General features: G+C 35.5%; 2 protein-coding genes across 5 annotated transcripts in view; both read right to left on the reverse strand.

The window, feature by feature from the left end:
• Window positions 1–413: 413 nt before the first annotated feature.
• Window positions 414–1361, reverse strand: LOC138306965 (uncharacterized). Its single transcript, XM_069247601.1, has one exon. It carries the CDS (start codon window positions 1359–1361, stop codon window positions 414–416), a length of 948 nt encoding a protein of 315 aa, XP_069103702.1.
• Window positions 1362–2190: 829 nt separating this feature from the next.
• LOC138304896 (uncharacterized) overlaps window positions 2191–25680 on the reverse strand; it is a 141960-nt gene continuing 118470 nt past the window's right edge. For all 4 annotated transcript variants that reach the window (XM_069245276.1, XM_069245297.1, XM_069245266.1 and 1 more), the window contains exon 19: window positions 2191–2951. In XM_069245276.1, the coding sequence (XP_069101377.1) occupies window positions 2599–2951 (353 nt within the window). In that variant the 3' untranslated portion in view covers window positions 2191–2598. The remainder of the gene's footprint in view (window positions 2952–25680) is intronic.

Consider the following 25680-nt stretch of genomic DNA (forward strand, 5'->3'; position numbering starts at 1 on the left):
ATGTAAACTATGTATAAGTGATACATAGGTAGGTGAGTGACTGACAGATACTCAAATAATTGAAAATCAACGTTTGATTGATTATGTATTCACTAGGTGTCCATGCATGTCTCATTACATGTTGTTACTATATATAAATCCTGTGTGGCTATATATACTGAGTTATTCCATCTTAATCAACTAGATGTAAGCTCAGGTGCAGAAAATATTATGTCACTTACATGTGTGTAGATTACCAGTAGTTTAAACCTTACACAGGGATGGTGATTCTCAGAATACCACAGATTCTCTTTACTGAAATAGAAAGGGGAATCCAAAAAATCAGGGAAACTAGAATAAGGTACATGGTCTTTGTTGTAAGCCTACAGGAGAGGTCCTTATTGGGTGTTGCAGGACGCATTGGTTGGACCTTATTATGGCTTCTGGGGCATGGGGTTGGACCATGCTACTGGAGGATGGGGTTGGACCATGATTCTGGAGGATGGGGTTGGACTATGATTCTGGAGGATTGGGTTGGACCATGATTCTGGGGCATGGGGTTGGACCATGCTTCTGGGGGATGGGGTTGGACCATGCTTCTGGGGGATGGGGTTGGACCATGCTTCTGGAGGATGGGGTTGGACCATGCTTCTGGAGGATAGGGTTGGACCATGCTTCTGGGGCATGGGGTTGGACCATGCTACTGGAGGATGGGGTTGGACCATGATTCTGGAGGATGGGGTTGGACTATGATTCTGGAGGATTGGGTTGGACCATGATTCTGGGGCATGGGGTTGGACCATGCTTCTGGGGCATGGGGTTGGACCATGCTTCTGGGGCATGGGGTTGGACCATGCTTCTGGAGGATGGGGTTGGACCATGCTTCTGGGGGATGGGGTTGGACCATGCTTCTGGAGGATGGGGTTGGACCATGCTTCTGGAGGATAGGGTTGGACCATGCTTCTGGAGGATAGGGTTGGACCATGCTTCTGGAGGATAGGGTTGGACCATGCTTCTGGGATGGGTTGGACCATGGGTTGGACCATGTTCTGGGTGGACCATGCTTTGGTGGATGGGGTTGGACCATGTTCTGGGATGGGTTGGACCAGTTTGGGATGGGTTGGACCATGCTTCTGGGGATGGGTTGGACCATGATTCTGGAGGATAGGGTTGGACCATGTTCTGGGACCATGATGGGTTGGACCATGCTTCTGGGGAGGGTTGGACATGCTTCTGGGGATGGGGTTGGACCATGCTTCTGGGGATGGGGTTGGACCATGATTCTGGAGGATGGGGTTGGACCATGCTTCTGGAGGATGGGTTGGACCATGCTTCTGGGGGATGGGGTTGGACCATGCTTCTGGAGGATGGGGTTGGACCATGCTTCTGGGGGATGGGGTTGGACAACGGCTTTTGGAGGATGGAGTTGGACTGCTGCCTTTGGAGGATGGAGTTGGACCGCGGCCTTTGGAGGATGGTGTCAGCCGTATTGGTCTGACTGTGTTGTATAAGTGCTCCTTTATATATTTGTTATATTAGACACAACACTTACCTTATTACAGTTAATCACAACAGTGTCATTAGTCAGTCTTACGTGACAATTATTTCTTTAAAAAGATCAATATAGCCTAAATTCACGAAAATGGAATTAATTCTCTCATAGAATGCACAACATTATGTCCTTCGGCTAATTTCAATTATTTAAACTATTTTTTTTTACCAATTACCTTACAATGTATTTTTGCTGTAGGCTCTATGTTAATTATGATGAGTGAATTCCACACCACCATTATAAGCTTGTCAATGGAAGCAGTCATAATACCTTTAAGGAGATTGAACTTGATTGACTAGTTAATGCACATGTACAGCTAGACCTACATTTTCTTTACTGTCATAACCAAATGTAATTACAACAAAAATCTATAACAAAATGGCTGTTATGTATCAAGTGTGCCCTCTGGGTAGTACAGGGAACATGGCCTCGATTTCCCGAAACAAACTTAAGTCATAAACTGACGTAAGTCAATTTGATTCACATAAGTTCAGTTTTTCTCCTTAAGTCTGTACTTTTGTTTCGAGAAATCGGGGCCTGATTGTACTTTAATGTTTTATTTCAACGCTGCCATATAATTTGACTCTATTTTATCAAGGTTTTAGATTTTAAGTAACTCTTCATTATTGGAGGAAATAAAGGAAATAATACCAAAATCATTGAACATATCACAATTTTATTTGGGCAATTTGGGGAAAAATGAATGTTCAACATCACAAGTATTTTGGAAACATTATGGAAGGCTACCAGAAAATGTTTTTCAGTCTAAAAAGAAGAAAAACATTTCCCCCAAACAAAAACAGATTGTGGAAAAATGGTCATCTGTAATTCTGTTATGACAAAATTCTGATGATTTGACACCATAACATTCCTACCATTATCTCATTATCAGTAAGAGACAAACATTCTTGTTGATCACTGCACCAGTGTCACAAACAGTAGAGGGTGGGACTTCCATAAATGGTACTGTTACACAGAATGCTGGCTTACACGACTTTACATCATCGCATTAGAGTTCCTTAAGTCCTATGTAACATCCAGGTCCACTATTCACACAAAGTACTGACCTACACCATAGCGATGGAGAGTTCCTCTACCTCCTCTTCCTCCTGTGAGATATTCATGGCTGTTTCCTCCAGTTCACTTTCCACCAGCCCTTCCACTTCGTGAGCCTCAATGACTTGTCCCCCATCCACTGTTATAGCCCCTACCCTCAGTTCCGCCATTGTTATTTCCCCCTCCCCAGGGATCTCTTCCTCTCCCTCCCTTGAGATTTCCTCCACGCCCTCGATGTAGTCTCCATCTAGTTCCTCGCCTGTGATTACCTGAGCCTGTGATACGGAGATGTTGGACACGTCTAGAGTACCCTGAAGTTGTTCCTCCGTTACCTCAGTCAGCGTGATGTTCTCTTCATCTTCATCTGAAACAACCGCAACAAAACATATCTATCAAGCTATTTAGCAAGTATTTCAGCAGAACAAAACATCACTGGAAAGACGTACAAAAACATGGAAAGACAGAGAGAGAATGACAATGGGAAATTTGTGTAAAGACGTACAAAAACCTGGAAAGACAGAGAGGGAATGACAATGGGAAATTTGTGTAAAGAGGTACAAAAACCTGGAAAGACAGAGAGTGAATGACAATGGGAAATTTGTGTAAAGACGTACAAAAACCTGGAAAGACAGAGGGAATGACAATGGGAAATTTGTGTAAAGAGGTACAAAAACCTGGAAAGACAGAGAGGGAATGACAATGGGAAATTTGTGTAAAGATGTACAAAAACCTGGAAAGACAGAGAGGAAATGACAATGGGAAATTTGTGTAAAGACGTACAAAAACCTGGAAAGACAGAGAGGGAATGACAATGGAAATTTGTGTTAAGACGTACAAAAACCTGGAAAGACAGAGGGAATGACAATGGGAAATTTGTGTAAAGACGAACAAATACCTGGAAAGACTGAGAGGGAATGACAATGGGAAATTTGTGTAAAGACGTACAAAAACCTGGAAAGACAGAGGAAATGACAATGGGAAATTTGTGTAAAGACGTACAAAAACCTGGAAAGACAGAGAGGGAATGACAATGGGAAATTTGTGTAAAGACGAACAAAAACCTGGAAAGACAGAGAGGAAATGATAATGGGAAATTTGTGTAAAGACGAACAAAAACCTGGAAAGACAGAGAGGGAATGACAATGGGAAATTTGTGTAGACAGAGAGGGAATGACAATGGGAAATTTGTGTAACAGAGAGGGAATGACAATGGGAAATTTGTGTAAAGACGTACAAAAACCTGGAAAGACAGAGAGGGAATGACAATGGGAAATTTGTGTAAAGACGTACAAAAACCTGGAAAGACAGAGAGGGAATGACAATGGGAAATTTGTGTAAAGACGTACAAAAACCTGGAAAGACAGAGAGGGAATGACAATGGGAAATTTGTGTAAAGACGTACAAAAACCTGGAAAGACAGAGAGGGAATGACAATGGGAAATTTGTGTAAAGACGTACAAAAACCTGGAAAGACAGAGAGGGAATGACAATGTGAAAGGACTATGTGTGGTTTGAACCCAAATTCATCAAATTTTCAAAACGGTTATTTAGTATTTGAATTGTTGGATTTGGCAAATTTAGTACAGTACATCCCTAATTTAGTACAGTACATCCCTAATTTAGTACAGTACATCCCTAATTTAGTACAGTACATCCCTAATTTAGTATAGTACATCCCTAATTTAGTACAGTACATCCCTAATTTAGTACAGTACATCCCTAATTTAGTACAGTACATCCCTAATTTAGTACAGTACAACCCTAATTTAGTACAGTACATCCCTAATTTAGTACAGTACAACCCTAATTTAGTACAGTACATCCCTAATTTAGTACAGTACATCCCTAATTTAGTACAGTACATCCCTAATTTAGTACAGTACATCCCTAATTTAGTACAGTACATCCCTAATTTAGTACAGTACATCCCTAATTTAGTACAGTACATCCCTAATTTAGTACAGTACATCCCTAATTTAGTACAGTACATCCCTAATTTAGTACAGTACATCCCTAATTTAGTACAACCCTTAGTACATCCCTAATTTGAGTATAGTACATCCCTAATTTAGTATAGTACAACCCTAATTTAGTATAGTACATCCCTAATTTAGTACAGTACAACCCTAATTTAGTACAGTACATCCCTAATTTAGTACAGTACAACCCTAATTTAGTATAGTACAGTACATCCCTAATTTAGTACAGTACAACCCTAATTTAGTATAGTACATCCCTAATTTAGTATAGTACACCCTAATTTAGTACAGTACATCCCTAATTTAGTACAGTACAACCCTAATTTAGTACAGTACATCCCTAATTTAGTACAGTACATCCCTAATTTAGTATAGTACAACCCTAATTTAGTATAGTACAACCCTAATTTAGTACAGTACAACCCTAATTTAGTACAGTACATCCCTAATTTAGTACAGTACATCCCTAATTTAGTACAGTACATCCCTAATTTAGTACAGTACATCCCTAATTTAGTACAGTACATCCCTAATTTAGTATAGTACATCCCTAATTTAGTACAGTACATCCCTAATTTAGTACAGTACATCCAACCCTAATTTAGTACAGTACATCCCTAATTTAGTACAGTACAACCCTAATTTAGTACAGTACATCCCTAATTTAGTACAGTACATCCCTAATTTAGTACAGTACAACCCTAATTTAGTACAGTACATCCCTAATTTAGTATAGTACATCCCTAATTTAGTACAGTACATCCCTAATTTAGTACAGTACATCCCTAATTTAGTATAGTACAACCCTAATTTAGTATAGTACAACCCTAATTTAGTATAGTACAACCCTAATTTAGTATAGTACAACCCTAATTTAGTATAGTACATCCCTAATTTAGTACAGTACATCCCTAATTTAGTACAGTACATCCCTAATTTAGTACAGTACATCCCTAATTTAGTACAGTACATCCCTAATTTGAGTATAGTACAACCCTAATTTAGTACAGTACAACCCTAATTTAGTACAGTACATCCCTAATTTAGTATAGTACAACCCTAATTTAGTATAGTACATCCCTAATTTAGTATAGTACATCCCTAATTTAGTACAGTACATCCCTAATTTAGTATAGTACAACCCTAATTTAGTACAGTACAACCCTAATTTAGTACAGTACATCCCTAATTTAGTACAGTACATCCCTAATTTAGTACAGTACATCCCTAATTTAGTACAGTACATCCCTAATTTAGTACAGTACATCCCTAATTTAGTACAATACATCCCTAATTTAGAACAGTACATCCCTTATTTGAGTATAGTACAACCCTAATTTGGTACAGTACAACCCTAATTTAGTACATCCCTAATTTAGTACAGTACAACCCTAATTTGGTATAGTACAACCCTAATTTAGTACAGTACATCCCTAATTTAGTATAGTACAACCCTAATTTGAGTACAGTACATCCCTAATTTAGTACAGTACAACCCTAATTTAGTATAGTACAACCCTAATTTAGTACAGTACATCCCTAATTTAGTACAGTACATCCCTAATTTGAGTACAGTACAACCCTAATTTAGTATAGTACAACCCTAATTTGAGTACAGTACATCCCTAATTTAGTACAGTACATCCCTAATATAAGTGTAATGATAGTTTTTCTAATTTTGCAGCTGTAGCCGCCATGGTAACCATCCAAAATATGCATAAATTATGAAAATGTGGAAATTTTGATAATTATGGCCATTGCTTTTTGTTTTAGAAATCATAGAGCGCAACCTTGAACAAACTTTTTATTTCACCTAAAGATGTATTGGAAGTGCATAATATTCTCAGTACAGTTTCATGGACAAAAATTGTCAAAATTTCCACATTTTGATAATTTATGCATATTTTGGATGGTTACCATGGCGACTACATCTGTAATATTAGAAAACATTCATTATAGTTGAATCAGGGATGTAGTAAATATTGAAAAGACAACAAATTAAATAGTGTAAAGGCAATAGGAAATTTGTGTAATGACAATCAAAGATAGGTCTTCTAAGGCATTTGGGAATCAGGAAAGAACGTTTCTTTTTATTGCCCTCTAAGTTTGTATCTCTTGCTCATATGAACAGTTAAAGCTTAAATGAGATTTATCCTTTTATTAATGAAATTTCAGATTGTGAAAACATTGTAAGTGTAACCAATGACATAGTTTATTCTAGGGACAGGTGGGTTATTCATCTACAGCAAACAAGGCAGTGCAAATGAAACAATTACTACAACATTTAATGTGTAAATATTAAATGCATTATCAATGTTGGAAATCTTAAGTTAATAGCCATTATTTAACCAACCAGAACCTGTTGATGTGAAATTCAACCACTCACTCAATGTATCTGTTAAATGCCTGAACATGAAACAGAAAAAAAGAACCTTTCTAAGAAAAATCTGCCAAAGACCCTATAAAAGTGAATTAGTGTGTTGGTTCCACATGATGATAGTGATAAAAGCGCGGTTATAAAATATTGAATGTTTTAAGACATTAACTAAAGAAAAACTCCATTCTTCTATACAACAGACTCAAGATGGCCTCCAGGAATATGTGTTAAAGTAACTGAATAATTAATTACTAAAGCCTTTTTCTGCTGCCAACAAAATTAAACAAGTCATTTGCATTTATCTGCCAGTTTGGAGAACAATACCTTAATTCAAGATGGATGAATGGAAGATTTTATCCAATTTAAATCTGTAAGTTGCTATAGAGTTGATGAGGGACATGGCTAGAGACCTATTGTCTTCCTAACATGGTGATACTGAGCTCTTCAGCTTCTCTATATTACTAACAAATGGCAGTTATTGTTACTAGGTTTTGACATGACCTTGATGACAAACTATGGCATTATGCAGCTGTATCTGACATGTCACCCTAAAAACCTCCACATCAAAACGATAGTTGTGCAGCTATTTCCTAGAAAGCACTCCATGAATAATGTATCAGAATTGATATTAAAACTGATCCAGCTGATAATTTATTGTCAATTAAAATAAATCTAAAATAAGTTTTAGAAGTCCCTCTCCTCCCTTCTTTATCACTGATAATATGAGAAATTAACTGGTCCTTCCTGTTGTGGATTATGTTTTTATCTTAGATAACCAGCACTGGCCAACTCAGCGTCAAAGGAGATACCAATCTGTCGTATATTCTGCTGACTTGATATAACTTGAGTATTCCTGGTATTGTAACAATTAATTTTGTTGTTTGTGGTATTGAATGGATGCTATCAGTCTTTTTTATGTATCCTGCTGTAAATACACATATAGTGATACAGTAGAAGTTATAGCTTAAACACAGAAGCTGATGTGGACAAGGGGAGGTAATCAATTCAAACAAAATTGAGTAGTGACTGAACAGACCATACAATTAGCAGAATTTAGTTCAAATGTATAAAAAAAAAATGCTAAATTGATCATTGGAAAAAAAGAATAAATTCGGCAAAAATTACATTTCATTAACAAATCTCTTCAACAATCTCATTTTTTACTTTTTCAGGTAAGATTAAAAATATATTTACTCCAACAAATGAAATAAAAACTTACTGATTCTGGGTTTCAGCTAAAGATACACATACCAGTGAAATAACTATTCATGAGATCTTATAAAGTGACTTTTATATTTTATATATGAATCATATATAACATTTACCTATCAAAAACGTAATTAGAACAATTTCTAAAATCTCTGAGAGGATGTTATTAGAAGTGAATAGTGACAAATAGTAAATACAAACTAAATGGAGGAGATAACAATCACACTGACATCAACAACACAGTCAAAGGAAATAATTTGTATCATTTCATACAGGATGCATCAGGACTAGATCTGAAAACGTTTTTTTACACCATTATTAGTTTGATGTTAAATATCACAAATACCTCAGGAAATTCATTCATCAAATTTGGCATGATTTACACTTCAGTGTATTTAAGATATGGGAAGAAATGATCCATTATAAGTTAAATTACATCTTTTCTTCCAGCTGTTTTTTAATGGTAATTGATAACTCGTGAGATTACATAAATGATTTTGTATAATATGAACCTGTTGTTAGTTATAATACAATGACAATGAGGTGGATACCTGGTACCTATTGTCAGCAAGGATAATTAACGAGAATGATAACCTTCATTATAAAACTATTTTTTCCTTATATGATTTGAAACTAAATGTGTTTATTTTTTGCCTGAATAGCCAATCTGATCAACAATAAACAAAAGTTATTAATTTTGTAAAAACAGTAACTCAAATGGTCACTTAGTAACCTGTAAATCCAACCTTAACTTTGTATGGAGTATACTGAAATTGTCAGCTCGGTTCTCAGTGTTTATAAATATATAAAAATATTTACAATATTTATATATTTCTCGTTGAATTTGCCAGCTCGGTTCAATGTATATAAATAAAAACAATATTTACATTTTCTCAATGAAATTACCAGCTTGGTTTACAGTGTATATAAATATATACAATATTTATACATTCTCAGTGAATTTTCCAGCTCGGTTCATTGTATATAAATATATACAATATTTATACATTCTCAGTGAATTTTCCAGCTCGGTTCATTGTATATAAATATATACAATATTGATATATTTCTCAGTAAAATTGCCAGCTTGGTTCACTGTGTATATATAAATATCAACAATTTTTATATATTTCCAAGTGAAATTACCAGCTCGGTTCAGTGTATATAAAATATACAATATTATATATTTCTCCGTGTTTACAAACACTTTCTCTGAGCTGCGGTTTTAGCAGGATCTCAACAGAAGCTGTGTACGTATACAAAGTGATGTTTGTATACCTGGCTGGCCAGAGATATGTGCCTGATCAGCAGGTAAAAACCACAGGTATCACAGGTATGTAAAGTGTGGGAGGTGCTAGGACGGGAGATATCATAACTCCAGCTGCCAGTCACAGGACGATTACTAGATGAATTTATAACAAAAGCTTGCCCTTTGAAGTATGCTACGGTTCTACTTAGAGGTCCTTAGCTGGTGTCGAATGTGAGTCACCACTGACCTTCTTTCTCTATCCCTCATACAAGAATAGATGTTCTTCATTTTTATCAATGAACTTTTGGACAAAGCAAACATTATCATTAGGCAAGGTAAAAGCCGGAAGGTCTAAAGTCATATGGCTATGTTTAAAGGGGCTAATAAACGTGGTGTTCCATCACATAGCCATCTTGATAACCACTGTACAAGGCCACTAAACATATCACATCAACAATGATTAAAAAGATTTATGAAATTCCAACAGTTCAGGAACAATATTTGTCAATAAGTGAATGAAAGGGAATGTTAAGAGGTATAGGATTCCTGTCATGTTCTACAAATCAAACATCTGTCCATGATGTCTTGCAATGTCCTATGATCCAACATTTGTCCTCATTGGTCCTACAATGTCCTACAATCCTACATTTGTATCCAACTGGTCCTACAATGTCCTACAATCCAACATTTGTCCCAACTGGTCCTACAATGTCCTACAACCCAACATTAGTCCCAACTGGTCCTACAATGTCCTACAATCCAATGTTTGTCCCAACTTGTCCTACAATGTCCTACAATCCAACATTAGTCCCAAATTGCAACTGGTCCTACAATGTCCTACAATCCAACATTTGTCCCAACTGGTCCTACAATGTCCTACAATGTCCTACAATCCAACGTTTGTCCCAACTGGTCCTACAATGTCCTACAATGCTACATTTGTCCCAACTGGTCCTACAATGTCCTTTAATCCATCCAACATCTATCTTAAATCAGTAACCATTTTTCTTCACGCGATGACAACCATCATAATAAGATCAACAACTTGCTAACCTCAACTTTAAAATTGACCTTGGATCTTTTAAAGTGCCATCGGTCATACAACATAATTTAACAAAAAATGAAATTCAGGTGTTTCATATATTACATAACAAGAATAAAAATATGCAAAATTTATGCTGCCCTTCATAACTTATGTGATACTGATATTTAATAAAACATATGCATTGTAATAATATTCCTAGTAAGACTCTGATGACAAATGCATAGGAAATGGATTGAGCACAAAATTAAAATATATATCTATAGGCATCAAAATAAAAGGCAGTATACACATCTTAAAATAGAATCTGATCCATATCTGGAGGTTTGAAGTTTCAAACAATGGGAAGATATGTAAAATAAGATAAAAGTTTTGTAAATTATGGGGTCAAATACAGCAATATAATATACCTATATCTTACATCACAAACAAAATATGATCTCTGGTCACCGTCTGGTTAGTTTATCATTCAGAAAACAATCCTATCTTAAATATAATATAACATTATTATAACTACTTTCAGCCTTGAAAAGAACAAAAATATCAAAGCTTGACAATCCAGTTAAATAAGAAACTACAAAACACAAATGTGTTTGCTCTATAAAGCGATAAACAATTAGGTAAATCATAATGTCAAGTTGGCAGTGACCTGATTTCAGGACAGCCCGAGGTGCAGGATGCAGGTGTAACTAACAACAAAAGGAACACGCTTTAATCTTCTCATCAACAAATAAAACGTTTTTCACTTTTACTTTTTGTTTATGTTTGCCTTTGAAAAAAATACAATATGGGTTAAGTTGATATTTTTTGTCAAAGAAAAATATCACCGAATTATTTAAAGGTCAACTTTGATAAAAGACATAACAAAATCATTGTTGGACTTCACAGTATGTAAAGGGTACCTTAGTTTTGTGCACATATCCCCTTAAAAACAACATTAATTTACTGAAACAAAAGCATACAGTATTTGGCCCATTAAGCCTCTCGGGTGCTAATAGAGAGCTGAAAAGATTAGGGGGAGCATCATGGGACCAAATTTGGAATACCCTTTCACTAAAGTATTGCACAATGTAAGCCATAAAAAGTTTTGCAAAAGAAATTGAATAAAGAATCCAATGATCTTCATATTTTCAGTCTCCAATTTAATTCAAGGTCAATAAAATTGAGACTCAAAAACAGAGGAGGGGTGCTTACAGGGATGGGGCGGTAATTCGTGTATGATATTTACTTTTGTCTTCTTTTGTCTTCAAATGTCTATCTGGTCCTAAATGATCATGAGTAGCCAAAGTTGTTCAATGGGCAGTGATGTCCCATGTTACACATGATAGTTTTAGTAAAATATCCCAAACAGCCTTTCTTATTCAAATGAATGAATAAATGAGTGAATCAATCAAAGACATTATAATTATCTCTTTACATTTAATATTTACCGCCATCTCCTGACAACCTTAATCAAACATGCCTCCCTAATCATCCACTAGCCCACGACCTATCCCTGACTGTCACAAACAACAACTTTACCACTACAATCTAACGGCTCCCCATCCCGTTTGATGTCAGTATGATTTAAATGTAACTTTCTGTCTACACCTCAAACATTGTCATGCTTTCTTTTTTGCATTATCACAATAAATAATTAGTGTTTCTCCATTAACATCAAATGTATAGCTCAAGAGCTCATAGAATATATATGTCATCAAATGTTTTATTCAAGCTAGAGAGAATATCTCTGCCCTTGTAATCTATTTCTCTATAATATAAATCACATGTTTTAAGTTGTAAGCTTTTAAACTTAAATTTCCTTGATCCCTTGGCTATCCTGTAAATCAATCAGTGCATTAATTTGTAGATAACTTCATCCTTAGTTCCTCTTCATCAAACTATAGCCATGGTTTATTACTAAATAGTATGCATGCAAGTGTAAATACAGAGCATATGAATGTATTGATTCATATTTTGAAAATAATCAAAAGTCCTGAATGGGTTGATATGAATTTTTTGGCAGGGAGAAATCTATGATAATTAAATATCTGATCACATGGTTAGATTTCACCTTGCCTCCCACCTTTCAAAGAGATAACACCTCAAAGGTTAATTGGGGTCAGGTCATCAATCTTACTCACTACAGTTAATATTTCCATTGAGAAATAATCATTTTTCCTATATGTGGTCCTGGGAAAACTGGTCATTAAGGTGTACTAATCTATACATATCTCCATACCGACACCTGTATCTTATCCACAAATCTTGATTACTTCATTTCAATTCACGATACACATACATAACATCAGAATTGAATTAATTACGATAGTGGTGAGACTTGCCCTACAAGGGACCCATCCTTACAAAGTAATGTCTTATATCAGCAGATTCTTGGTCAAATCTGGGAAAACCACTTACTGATATATACCTATGGTGTTAGTCAGCCAATATATCTAATGAATGGACTCCAATTTCTCTAAGTAAGCACCATTGAGAGGTATAGGGCTCCAATAACTTTACACATAATGTACAGATATAGATATCACTTCAGCTATAAATAGAAGCATGGTGCATATTTTCTCAGATAAAAAATAAAAGAAAATCTTTTTTAAAGTATAATACCATATCACATTACAACATGGCTCTTGACTTTGAAAGTAAGTAGGTTACCAAAAATGAAAGTGATCAGAGTAAGAAAAGTTCCAAGAACCTCCGGCTTTGAATAAGTCAATAACCACATCCTGTTTACTGATATCTGTCAAACTATTGGACGTGGGTGTGGACAAATACTTACACAGAATTATATTGTTTCATTTTCAATCCAATATCAATGACCTTCAGGCTTTTTCCTCATTCTTCTTACACAACTATAATTCTCCTAATTGAACCGAGACGAGCTAGAAAGAACCTGTGTTTTATACCTATAAACACAACATAACTGATACTTCAAATGAAGTAAACCAATATTGGGACTCCTCAAGAAAAGCGCATAACTTATAAAAATGTAACTTAAAGGTGGTGACCTTGTCAGTTTGTCAATACGATATCTTTGAATTGCCTGCTTGCTGCATACCTTTGTTTGTTACGAGATCACAGGCTGGTAGGTGGATATATTTAGCCGACATGGAAGGAAGCAAATATGCTTTATAACCAATCTGCCTAGCAACACTACCAAAAATGTTTTCATGAGTGGGAGGGTGGCCTACGAAATGTGGGGGAACGACAGCGGGTCAGGCTACATGCTACAAAAGGAGAGTGCATGTGTCTAAGACACCAGGTGACATGTGTTGCCATTTTATTCTTAAAAGCATGATGCTTCATATTGATATTGTACCTATATTTATCAAAACTTCTTCATTAGGCAATAATGCATTAAGTATACACTCCACAACTTAACATGGCAACAGACAAGAGGTTGTGAAATAGTGTGTATTCTATCATCTACCTCATATAAATCAGAAACAGGATATGTAGTCTAAAGTTACAGTGAAGAAAGAACCAAATATTTACACCTAACCTCATATATGACAGTATAGGCAGCTGTAATCCACACTGTTAATGCTTGTTTTATCATTTTGTTTACGATAAAACACATACCGTTTTTTAAACTCTGACAGACGACCATATAAATTCTGTAATTAGCATAAAGTGCTTTGTCCTGTCCAGCTAATGATGGACATGTGGTCAGTGAGCAGGATAAGAAACTTAGCATAGTTGGTCATTCCTCCTTTAGGGCACTGTTCACTACCAGTTGTACGATGGAGTGTTCTTAGCTGTAAGTGCAGCGACAATACATGTATGTATTGGTAACTCTCGATTGTCCAACTGCCTTACAATGTCATGTAATCAGCAAGCATTGGATCACATATATCCAGTCCAGTTTCATCAATATTACTTAAGATTTCCATAACTTATAAAGTTCTTAATAGAAAAGCATAACAGAAAATCTTAAAAAAAAGAGATAAAGGACTATTCTTAACAAAAAATAGTTTGGTTATCTTCATAACCATCAGATAATTCAGCAAACTTCATTGGTAGCAGATTGTTAGTTCACCAACTTTATTGGCAGCAGACATACCAAACTCATTGGCAGCAGATTATTAGTTCACCCAGAAGATTGTTAGTTCACAACCTTATTGGCAGCAGATTGTTAGTTCACAACCTCAGTGGCAGCAGATTGTTAGTTCACAACCTCATTGGCAGCAGATTGTTAGTTCACAACCTTACTGGCAGCAGATTGTTAGTTCACAAACTTTATTGGCAGAAGATGGTTAGTTCATCAATCTTCGTAACCATCAGATAGTTCAAACAACTTCACTGGCAGCAGACAGTTAGTTCATCAACTTCATTGGAAGCAGATATTTTCAGCCAACCTCATTGGCAGCAGATTATTAGTTCTTCAACCTCATTGGCAGAAGATTGTTAGTTCACAACCTCATTGGCAGCAGATTGTTAGTTCACAACCTCATTGGCAGCAGATTGTTAGTTCACAACCTCATTGGCAGCGGATTGTTTGTTCACCAACCTCATTGGCAGCAGACAGTTAGTTCACAACCTCATTGGCAGCAAATTGTTAGTTCACAACCTCATTGGCAGCAGATTGTTAGTTCACCAACCTCATTGGCCGCAGATTGTTAGTTCACAGACTCATTGGCAGCAGATTGTTAGTTCACAACCTCATTGGCAGCGGATTGTTTGTTCACCAACTTCATTGGAAGCAGATTGTTAGTTCACAGACTCATTGGCAGCAGATTGTTAGTTCACAACCTCATTGGCAGCAGATTGTTAGTTCACAACCTCATTGGCAGCAGATTGTTAGTTCACAACCTCATTGGCAGAAGATTGTTAGTTCACAACCTTATTGGCAGCAGATTGTTAGTTCACAACCTCATTGGCAGCAGATTGTTAGTTCACAACCTCATTGGCAGCAGATTGTTAGTTCACAACCTCATTGGCAGCAGATTGTTAGTTCACAACCTCATTGGCAGCAGATTGTTAGTTCACAACCTCATTGGCAGCAGATTGTTAGTTCACAACCTCATTGGCAGAAAATTGTTAGTTCACAACCTCATTGGCAGCAGATTGTTAGTTCACAACCTCATTGGCAGCAGATTGTAAGTTCACAACCTCATTGGTAGCAGATTGTTAGTTCACAACCTCATTGGCAGCAGATTGTTAGTTCACAACCTCATTGGAAGCAGATTGTTAGTTCACAGCCTCATTGGCAGCAGATTGTTAGTTCACAACCTCATTGGCAGCAGATTGTTAGTTCACAACCTCATTGACAGAAGATTGTTAGTTCACAACCTTATTGGCAGAAGATTGTTAGTTCACAACCTTATTGGCAGAAGATTGTTAGTTCACAACCTCATTGGTAGAGGATTGTTAGTTCACATAAGCTCATTGGCAGCAGATTGTTAGTTCACAACCTCATTGGCAGCAGATTGTTAGTTCACAACCTCATTGACAGAAGATTGTTAGTTCACAACCTTACTGGCAGCAGATTGTTAGTTCACAACATCATTGGCTCATTCATTGGCAGCAGATTGTTAGTTCACAACCTCATTGGCAGCAGATTGTTAGTTCACAACCTCATTGGCAGCAGATTGTTAGTTCACAACCTCATTGGCAGCAGATTGTTAGTTCACAACCTCATTGGCAGCAGATTGTTAGTTCACAACCTTACTGGCAGCAGATTGTTAGTTCACAACATCATTGGCAGCAGATTGTTAGTTCACCAACCTCATTGGCAGCAGATAACTAGTTCAGTAAACTTCATTGGCAGCAGATAGTTAGTTCACCAACCTCAATGGTAGCAAATAGTTAGTTTATTCAAATTCACTGGCAGCAGATAGCTAGTTCACCAACTTCATTGCCAACGGATAATTCAGCTAACCTCATTGGCAGCAGATATTTAGTCAACTTGGCAGCAGATAGTTAGTTTATTCAACTTCATTGGCAGAAGTTAGTTCAGTCAACTTTATTGCCTACAGATAGTTCAGCCAATCTCATTGCCAACAGATTCAGTCAATCACATTGCCAAAAGAAGCTAACTTTATTGCCAGCAAACATTTTGGCTAACTTCATTGACAAAAACCTCCCAATTAAGCCCACCTCATCACCAGCAAAACATAAAATTGTGATATATGGAAATATTTGGGCCTTGTGACCCTTATCTTAACAGTGATAATGTTTGGTATAACTGTACTTAATACAAAAGTACATCTTCATGTTTCATTTTCTGTAAGTGGGATCCTGGAGTGCAACAATTTACCTGTCGCCAGCTACACATTCTCACCTGTCCACCTAATGAATATTTAATTAATTCCTGTGCTCTGGCCCTCTCACATGTCAGACATGCAGCTCTGGTATGTTTTGTTAAACTGCTAGTGAATTTTTAAATGTCACCTTTATTCTGCTTTTTGAATCACTGGGGTCTGGTGTGGTGACAATTTACTGCCTATTTCATCATAGTCTAATTTACTTTACCAGAGACCTGATACACAGTTCCTAATACACACAGATTTCCTCATTTTAGACACCAAGAGGCACACAGACCTGAGTTATCATAATTGTGCAAGTTTAACATCCTTGACCTTGAAAATAAGATCATTGTCCTTTATCTGCTTACTCATTTTTTCCAGAAAGCTACTGATTATTTAGGCATTTTGCTATTGAGAAGAAATTGTTAAAAAGGTGATGTTTAACCAAATATATGACCTTGAATGAATGCCAAGGTCAATCATTTGAACAATCTTAATAGATCTTCATTCCAGCATGCTTTTTGCCAATTACATTAGTGAAACTATACTTCCAGGATATTTAGGTTTTATATTTGACTCCAGTAATCTTGAAGGTCAAAGTCATTCATTGGAACAATCTTAATCAAACCACCAGGTCCTCATTCTGTTTGGCTATTAACATGTTTGAATTTGTTTTTAAATCCTTTAAACATGTCAACAGTTTCAGATTATTGATTAGAAACAGACTTTCAGAGTTATGAGGTGATGTAGACAATCTGTGAGACAAGTATATGAGGTGATTTTTCTTGTAGCTTGATTACAAAAGGTAATTTACCAATAAATACCAAGAAGCCGAGAAACCACAGCAAGACATAAGTTTTCTATTGCCTCTGAATCGAGTTTTCGTCATTCATCGAATCTGAGTTGATTTTTTCAACGATATAACTTCATAAGATAAAATTACACAAGAAATGATATTAAATTTATCCGAAGAACAAGAATGTAAAAGATGCTGCTATATAGTAATTAGAATGGTATGATCCTATATTACCTAAATCGTTACCAAACAACATGACCACCTCTGATTAGGATATTCCTACCATGACAAGGATTATGATAGCAAAATGTCATACATTACCATATTAAAAATAGTCAATTGTAAATGGATTAACCACTTTGTACATGGACCATGTAATACCTCTTTAAACAACTGTCACCTTTGAGGAGTATACAATGCATTTTTGACAACGATAGCCTGGCAATAGATCCTAGAGTCATTGGAACCTATATCTTGAGAGAATCATTTTTCAAATTTTTTTCCCATCATACACAGTCTTTTTTCATATATGACATTGAATTCCTTCATGGACTGCCATTCAAATGTTTTTTATGTTCTGGATGTTTTTTACAAATGTTGGTACTTACAGGTACAATATGGTACTACAATGTATAATGGACAACATAGGGTGAACAACCTTTATAACTGATTTCTTTCATACTGTGTTAAAAAAATAAAACCATGGACAGACACAATATATAGATAACATGCACAAGAATTCTATAGCATACATAAAGCAATATTTATTGCCTTGAAAAAACTGCTGACATATCACAGTTGAAGTACATTTGTAAACATGTTTTTAAATCCTAGACATTAAGTAATAAAGTCTATGTCAAACATGGACAAAACACCTACTAAACAACAATTATTGCGAATAACTGATTGCTTATATGAAATTTAAACTTGTCTTTTTGTGCAATACAAAAGATTATCCAATTAAATAAAAGCTTTTGTGTGTATAAATTAAAGAAACTGACACAATATAGGAAAGTTTCTTCATCAATACAGGTGATGATGATAATCTGAGTATGAATATAAATATTTAATGTTTAAACCATGTCAAACCATTTTGTACATTTTTTTTCCACTGAAACCTTTCAGCGCAAAAAACTGTCACCTTGATTCTGGCCACGTCCTCTTTTGAAATTATAGTAAAAGAGTTACAATGCATTTTTGACAATCTATGAAATTATGCATTTTTCATATTTCAGGTTTCAATTAAATAAGTTTTCGTTATCACTATATTTCACAGCAAACATTATAAATCCAATCTCTGTTTCAGTTTTCCTCTTATGCTAAAATAGCCATTTAAGGAAAAATATTGGTTTCATTATCTTTATAAACTTTTTTTAGTAAACGTTACCCTCATGGGTTTCATTTATTTTTGTAGTAATATATACACATATATAAACTGAATAAACCTTTTGTAATTCATACATTACAATCAAATGTATTTCTCAACACATTTTAATATATTGGACCGCTAACAAGCTTTAAAATGTCAAGGTAATTCTTAAAATCTTTGTCTTTGTACAAAGTCCCCATAAATGTAAAGAAATGTGACCTAATTAAAATCTCCAGTTTAATTAAAGCTTACACCGATCAGTTTTCCTGATATATTGTATTCTCCAACACTACATGCAGCTTTTCCTAAGTTTTAATCCTACACCTTAATCCATATACATTTTTGATAAAAAGTTCAGGAATATGGTGAACCTTTACAAATATGTGTGGTAATTAAGACCAAGTATCGGCTCCAGAGAGATATGTGACATCATAGTTAGAATAAAAGCTTTCACTTATTTACCTTCAATTCATTTTTCTAATTTTTAAATGTATTGATATCTAAAGCTTTATATGGTATGTTTATATAAGACATTTCATCGGTGACTGTATCCCTTGGAATTTTCATAAGATGATTACTTTCTAAATTAACATTCTTTTTGGATGGAAAAGATAAAACAAAGTGGTACCTGTAATGAAGAATTAAAATGTCCTAGGAGATTCATGGACATAAAAACGACTCGTAACTTTTAGCTCAATGATCAGAACACTTCATATGTTTTCGTCTCTGGCATGTATTAATTTGGTGAAGAGGTCAAGGTTTTCCTTAAGAATCTAGACTGAATTTGTACCGTCTTAGTCACAAATGATAGCCTTCAACTAACCTGAACTCTGGCAAGATGTCCTTGTACCGTCATAGTCACAAACGATAGCCTTCAACTAACCTGAACTCTGGCAAGATGTCCTTGTACCATCTTAGTCACAAATGATAACCTGAACTCTGGCAAGATGTCCTTGTACCATCTTAGTCACAAATGATAGCCTTCAACTAACCTGAACTCTGGCAACATGTCCTTGTAATCACTACTAAATAGAAATTTGACAGAAATTTTCAAGGTAACACATTTTTTGCATGTCAGCTTTTGCCTTTTAGAGAAAGGAAGATGTCTCAACAGATGGACCTGAAAAACTTTTTTTTTTTTTTTTTAAATTTTACTGGTAGATAACAATATATTTGACTCGCTGGTAATTATCACACACAATGATGATTAGCCATCAGGCTGGTATCCAAGCCTCAGACAGCCATTTTCAATTTATCCTTGAACATTATTTATTGGAAAAAAGAATAAGGAATTCTATCTGTTTATAAATGATCATCCATATCTCCTTAAAAATGCTAAATCCGTGTGTAATGGAGCTGTGCTATTGAGAGAGGACCTGAAGGCTGTCTGTGTTAATGTATTGTGATGGTACAGATCAGGAACGGCTATCACCCGATCATCACACACAAATATGTACTTATACACACAAATCATTTGTACATTTTATACATTTATCTTGTGATATTGACTAAATCATAAAAGCTTTGTTAACCTCTAAATGGATCTACGGAGTCAGCAGAGTTTTATAAAATTTGGCTTTTATCCAGCATCTGAAGTGTGAAACCTCGTCTGTATTTTATCCTGGCTTTCGGTTGAGAGTAAATGTGGAGGCCTTTCCCATGGCCTTTTATACCTACATTACAATATACAAACCACACACCAGCCAAATACATCAGGTAAAACTTAACCCACACAAACTTGAATATTTAATCTAGAAATTGATGTCTTTGAGAAAAAAATCTGTGGGAAAACACATTTATATGATTATGTCAACATAAAATATTAAAAGATGGTTTTTTTTTTTTTAATTTTCTTTCAACGAAATTTTGATATAATTGTTAGATATCTGCATGTCAATAAAATGATACTGGCAATGACTAAAAGTTGATAATACAACACAAAGTATGGTCTCTTATAGAAAGACGGAAAGGACATAGGATAGATATTGGGTGCATATCCTATTAGTACTGTATATAAATGTGAAGGTCACTTTCCATTTCTCATACAAGTGTGAAGGTCATTGAAATATTTGATCATACAAATGAATAGTTATTTGGAATTGACACAGCTTCTCATACTTTGGTGATCCAAGTTCATCGATAGTTTCTCATACAGCCTTACTCAATGACTTGGTGTCTTGTGCAGATGTAAAGGTCATTAATACTTCTCATATAGATCTGATGTGGAGGTTGTTTTTTTTAGCTTCTCATAAACAATTGAAGGTTGTCTCATACAGATGTATATGTCATTGGTAGCTTCTCATGTAAATGTGATTGGAATGTTTATCACATCAAAGTAAACGGCATAGCTTATTCCTATATATGAAAACCAATCTTTTGGTCTCCAATGTAAGTAAAAATATCAATAGCATTGTTTCTAAGGTCACTTGTATCAATTCATAAACAAGTGTTATTGTCCTTGTCGTAGCTTTTTATTTAAAGGTCCATCATTATACTTGATCTGAAGTACTGTACTCATTAGCTTACCTAGGCTGCTGCGACTATGTAAAGATAGATATTTTTCTACCTAAGGTTTTTATTTTTCTTCTTTACTAAAAGGTGTTGCCCAGAAAAATTCCATTGAAATGCTTGAATAAAGAATATGATATACTCTTTTTGATAACTGCTGACAATGCTATTATATGATATAGACAGGTAACTCCGAGGAGTTTTCCCACAGTAACTATAACTATCCCTAATAACCCAAGAAATTGAGATATGTACTTTGTACACAGGGAAGCCCATCAGAGATTATCTCAACAGATCAGAGACCGCCTTAGTGTCTTTCATGGCCCGATTAACTTTAATGTTCAATGCAATGATCTCCAATCTGTGTTGGATGGTTCCATTGGTAAACACTTGAAGGCAATAACGGTATATGTCGATTGGTGTCGCATTTCTCAGTGGTAAGCTTAACATAAAGAAAGCAAGCCTTTTTGCCTAACTCTGATTTCACAAATTACTATTGATCAAAAGAAAAATTTACAAATATGTAAATATTGATGATTTTTACTTCTTCAAAATGTTACTGTAAAATGCATTATTTTGTGAGATCTAGCCATTATAGACATGGGATTACAGGATAAAGCTTTACCAGATAGTCCCTACCCAGGTGGATACCCAATACGGGATCATCAAAGCCTTTCAGTCCGTTATAGTGTCTTTATTGTGGCTCTATGTCCTAACAATAGATCAGAACAATCAATGTGAAAACCGAGAATCCACCACTTCTAAATAGAAAAGTCAATGGGATGCATAGCCTTCTCCACTCAACCTTAAATGAGCAAGGTAAAAAACTGCACCAGCATTATAACATAACTTGTAGATCAGGTCTTTTCTATATTACTTTTCTTCTTCGACAGGAAATGAAGAAGTGAATACTATGATGAGGGACTTTTCATGCAGTTCAGAACATGTCGATCAAAATATCTTATAGCTTATGTCAACATACTGGTGGTGTGTTGAATGATGGGGCCCCGATAAAACCTTTAATAGGACTGAAAGGGCCTGGTGACCTGTGACATTGGATAACATGATGAATTAGCATATTTGCTAAAGGGTTATAACCACTGATGAATGGCATACCTCAAAATTTGGAAGGTGCTTGTTTTCTGTAGGATAGCAAGGGTTGCACTAAATAACATGGCCGTGATCAGCCCCTTTATTTGCCGATAACCTAGATATACCTGACTAACTACAGAAATCTTACCTTCATATCTTTGTGTCTGTTCATCATACCAACAACTTTGATAGCTTAAATTGAATTGAATTTACAACTCACACGGGGTCAGCTTTTTGTTGTTGAGATTTTTATTTATAATTAATTTTTGAAAATTTAAAGATGTTCCGTTTTAAGAATATGTGAGCCTGCCTATAGAGCCAATCAGGGATAGTTAATCTGCACCCTACCTAAACTAATGTCAAGTGGAGATTAGAGATTATGGTAGAGTTCTACATGCAATGAAACTAAATCCATGTATACTTTAATCGATATGCACGGTGGTTAGAGTTTTTTCTCAGATCCTTCATTCTCTACCATTTATTGGTACACACTGGTCTTTATCATCACAAAAGGATCAAATACCAGGAAAACATCCCCTCTTTTGTCAAGTGTGCATGTTACATGTGTACTATGGTAACTAGACATTTCTATACGAGTATAGGCTCATCTACTCCTGAACAAAACAGAAGGATTTCATGTGTAACCTTGTAGCTTTGTTTTCTCTCTCTAACCTTCAATTTCGCTGGAATGCAAATGCCCCAAAACCGGTTTCTTCTCCAATATCTCAATCAAATCCTTGATTGTATTAATCTGAATGTAAATTATACACATACCTGTATTTTATTGCTTTTTTCACCTGTTCTTTTGTTTGGAGCAATCCTCAAAAATATGCAAGATAAAACGAATACACAAGTGACAGACAGGATTAATAGAGGGAGGATTTATAGACCTTCTGTCCAAGTGGGCAGTGACAACATTTGACCTTCAACCTAGGGGTGCATGACCTGCAACCTCTCTGCTCTTGACCACACAGTAGATGCTGACCAGACAAAAGCTAAAATATCCCTGGACATGATTCTGTCCCAATACTTTATTTGGGAGTTGAAAAACTAGTCCAACTTGAGGCAGTAATAGTGTGGACTGTAATTTGATTGATTCAGAGAACATCTGATCGGTGAACAAATTGCAACAGTAATACTTCCTGTCCTTTCAGACTTGAATGCATTAAAATTCCAGCCCCAGTTACGACCATTTCATCCTTGCAACCTGGAAATGTGTGCCAACCTTCTGCCCACTACAGTTAGTCAAAGGCAACAAATGATTCAATAGATTTTTTGAGGGAAAAATTGAGTGGTAGAGACAAGAAGTTGAAAGACACTTGTAATCTCCGCGGACAGAGACACATTCCTCAACCATTGTCACAGCCCAGCACAATGAACAGTATTCAATTACACAAGCATAACAGTTTAAACTTTGAATGCCACAATGCCATTTTGTTTATTTTCGTTAAAAATCTTCTGCCTGAGTGTAATATACTAAGACGTTGAGAGATAAAGATTTAGCTGGAGTAATTTTTGTTACCTACATCCTTTATCCACTGTTTTCACCTACATGGAGATTAAAGCATATTCTGGTGGGTAAAGAATGTAGCCATCATCACGAGCTCATTGTGACCAGCTCACCTTTTCTTATTAGTAACACAACACTCTAATCAACTCTTTCAAGGTAGACCTCCATGACACTCTGTACAGGATTACAGAGACTTCCCAGGCCTCAAACATGTTTACCAGGGTTCTGTAGACTATACCTAATACCTTATGTAAACTAATACTCTGGTAACAATACCATACTTTCATGATCATCAAAAATAACAAACTTGAAACTTATTTCCCCATTATACAAAAACAAACATGAAAATTTCATTTGTCCTAAGAATGAATACCACAAATCAAAAAGTAATCCCGACAAAATCAATGAAGTAAGAGTAGGTCACAGTGACCAGATCCATCAAGTCTTTGAAGATTGTTTATAGGAATGATCAGTTTATAAGAATGATCATCTCCATGTCAACTGTTAGGTTTCCATGGGACTGGGTACATTAAGTAGTAGCTGATGGCTAGCTCCTACAGTATCAGAATAACAGGTTTACTGTGATCTTGGGTAGGTTATCTTGTCAAGGGACACAACAGTGTAACTGTAGATCTAATGCCCTGAGATGTTGATCACATGGTAAGGCCAGTTGTGTTTTTTTTGTGTGTTTTATGTTGACATGATAGTAGGTTTTAGGTCTCTTGAGTGAAAAAATAAACACAAACATTTTTTTCCAAACTGGGCAATAAAAGAGGTGTGTAACAGGGTTAGTAATGTTTCCTAAAATTTGCAGATATAAAATCTATAAAATGAAAACTCTTTTTTTGTGGAAAAATATACAAAATCAGTATCAAATTGAACCCCCAAAATACTATAATTGCTTAGCACAACATTGTGTTTATTTTCTTGTGTGTGTTGCTGGCTTTGCTGGCAGGTAGGTTTAAGAAAATCAAAATGACACAAAATAGAAACAAGAGCTGTTGGAGAACAGCAAAGCTCACCTATTCAGAAGAAGTTGATGTTCGAGTATTTACTATTTAAATATGGAATATATAACAAATTAACAGACTCAAAAAACCCCTAAAGAGCCCCAAATTGGTTGTATTATCACGTTCAGCATCCATACACATTAGGAATATAAAATCATAAACATTTATGATGACTTATGCTTTAACAATTGACAAAATAGAAACTTGCTCAAAAACTTTAACATGGAAATATGACAAATTAACAGACTAAAAAAACACCTTAAGGGCACCAAATTGGTTGTATTATCACGTTCAGCATCCATACACATAAGGAAAATAAAATCATAAACATTTATGATGACTTATGCTTAAACAACAGACAAAATAGAAACTTGCTCAAAAACTTTAACATGGAAATATGACAAATTAACAGACTCAAAAAAAACCCTAAAGGGCCCCAAATTGGTTGTATTATCACGTTCAGCATCCATACACATTAGGAAAATAAAATCATAAACATTTATGATGACTTAAGCTTAAACAATTGATGAAACAGAAACTTGCTCAAAAACTTTAACGTGAAATGGGATGCCAACGCTGACGCCGACGTGACAACATAAGCTCCCCCTATTCTTCGAATAGGCAACTAAAAAACCACAACTATGGCTTAAGCTATAGGAGTACCTCTTGTTCTCCTCATGAAGGAGAAATGGCTCTCCAAATGGCTT

The sequence above is a fragment of the Argopecten irradians genome, chromosome 1 (genome assembly GCF_041381155.1).
Source record: "Argopecten irradians isolate NY chromosome 1, Ai_NY, whole genome shotgun sequence".
In the NCBI taxonomy this organism is placed as follows: domain Eukaryota; kingdom Metazoa; phylum Mollusca; class Bivalvia; order Pectinida; family Pectinidae; genus Argopecten; species Argopecten irradians.

What these genes read in the sequence shown, in the direction of transcription:
- LOC138306965 (XM_069247601.1), bottom strand. Translation starts at nt 1,361, where the DNA reads ATGGTCCAACCCCATCCTCCAGAAGCATGGTCCAACCCCATCCCCCAG.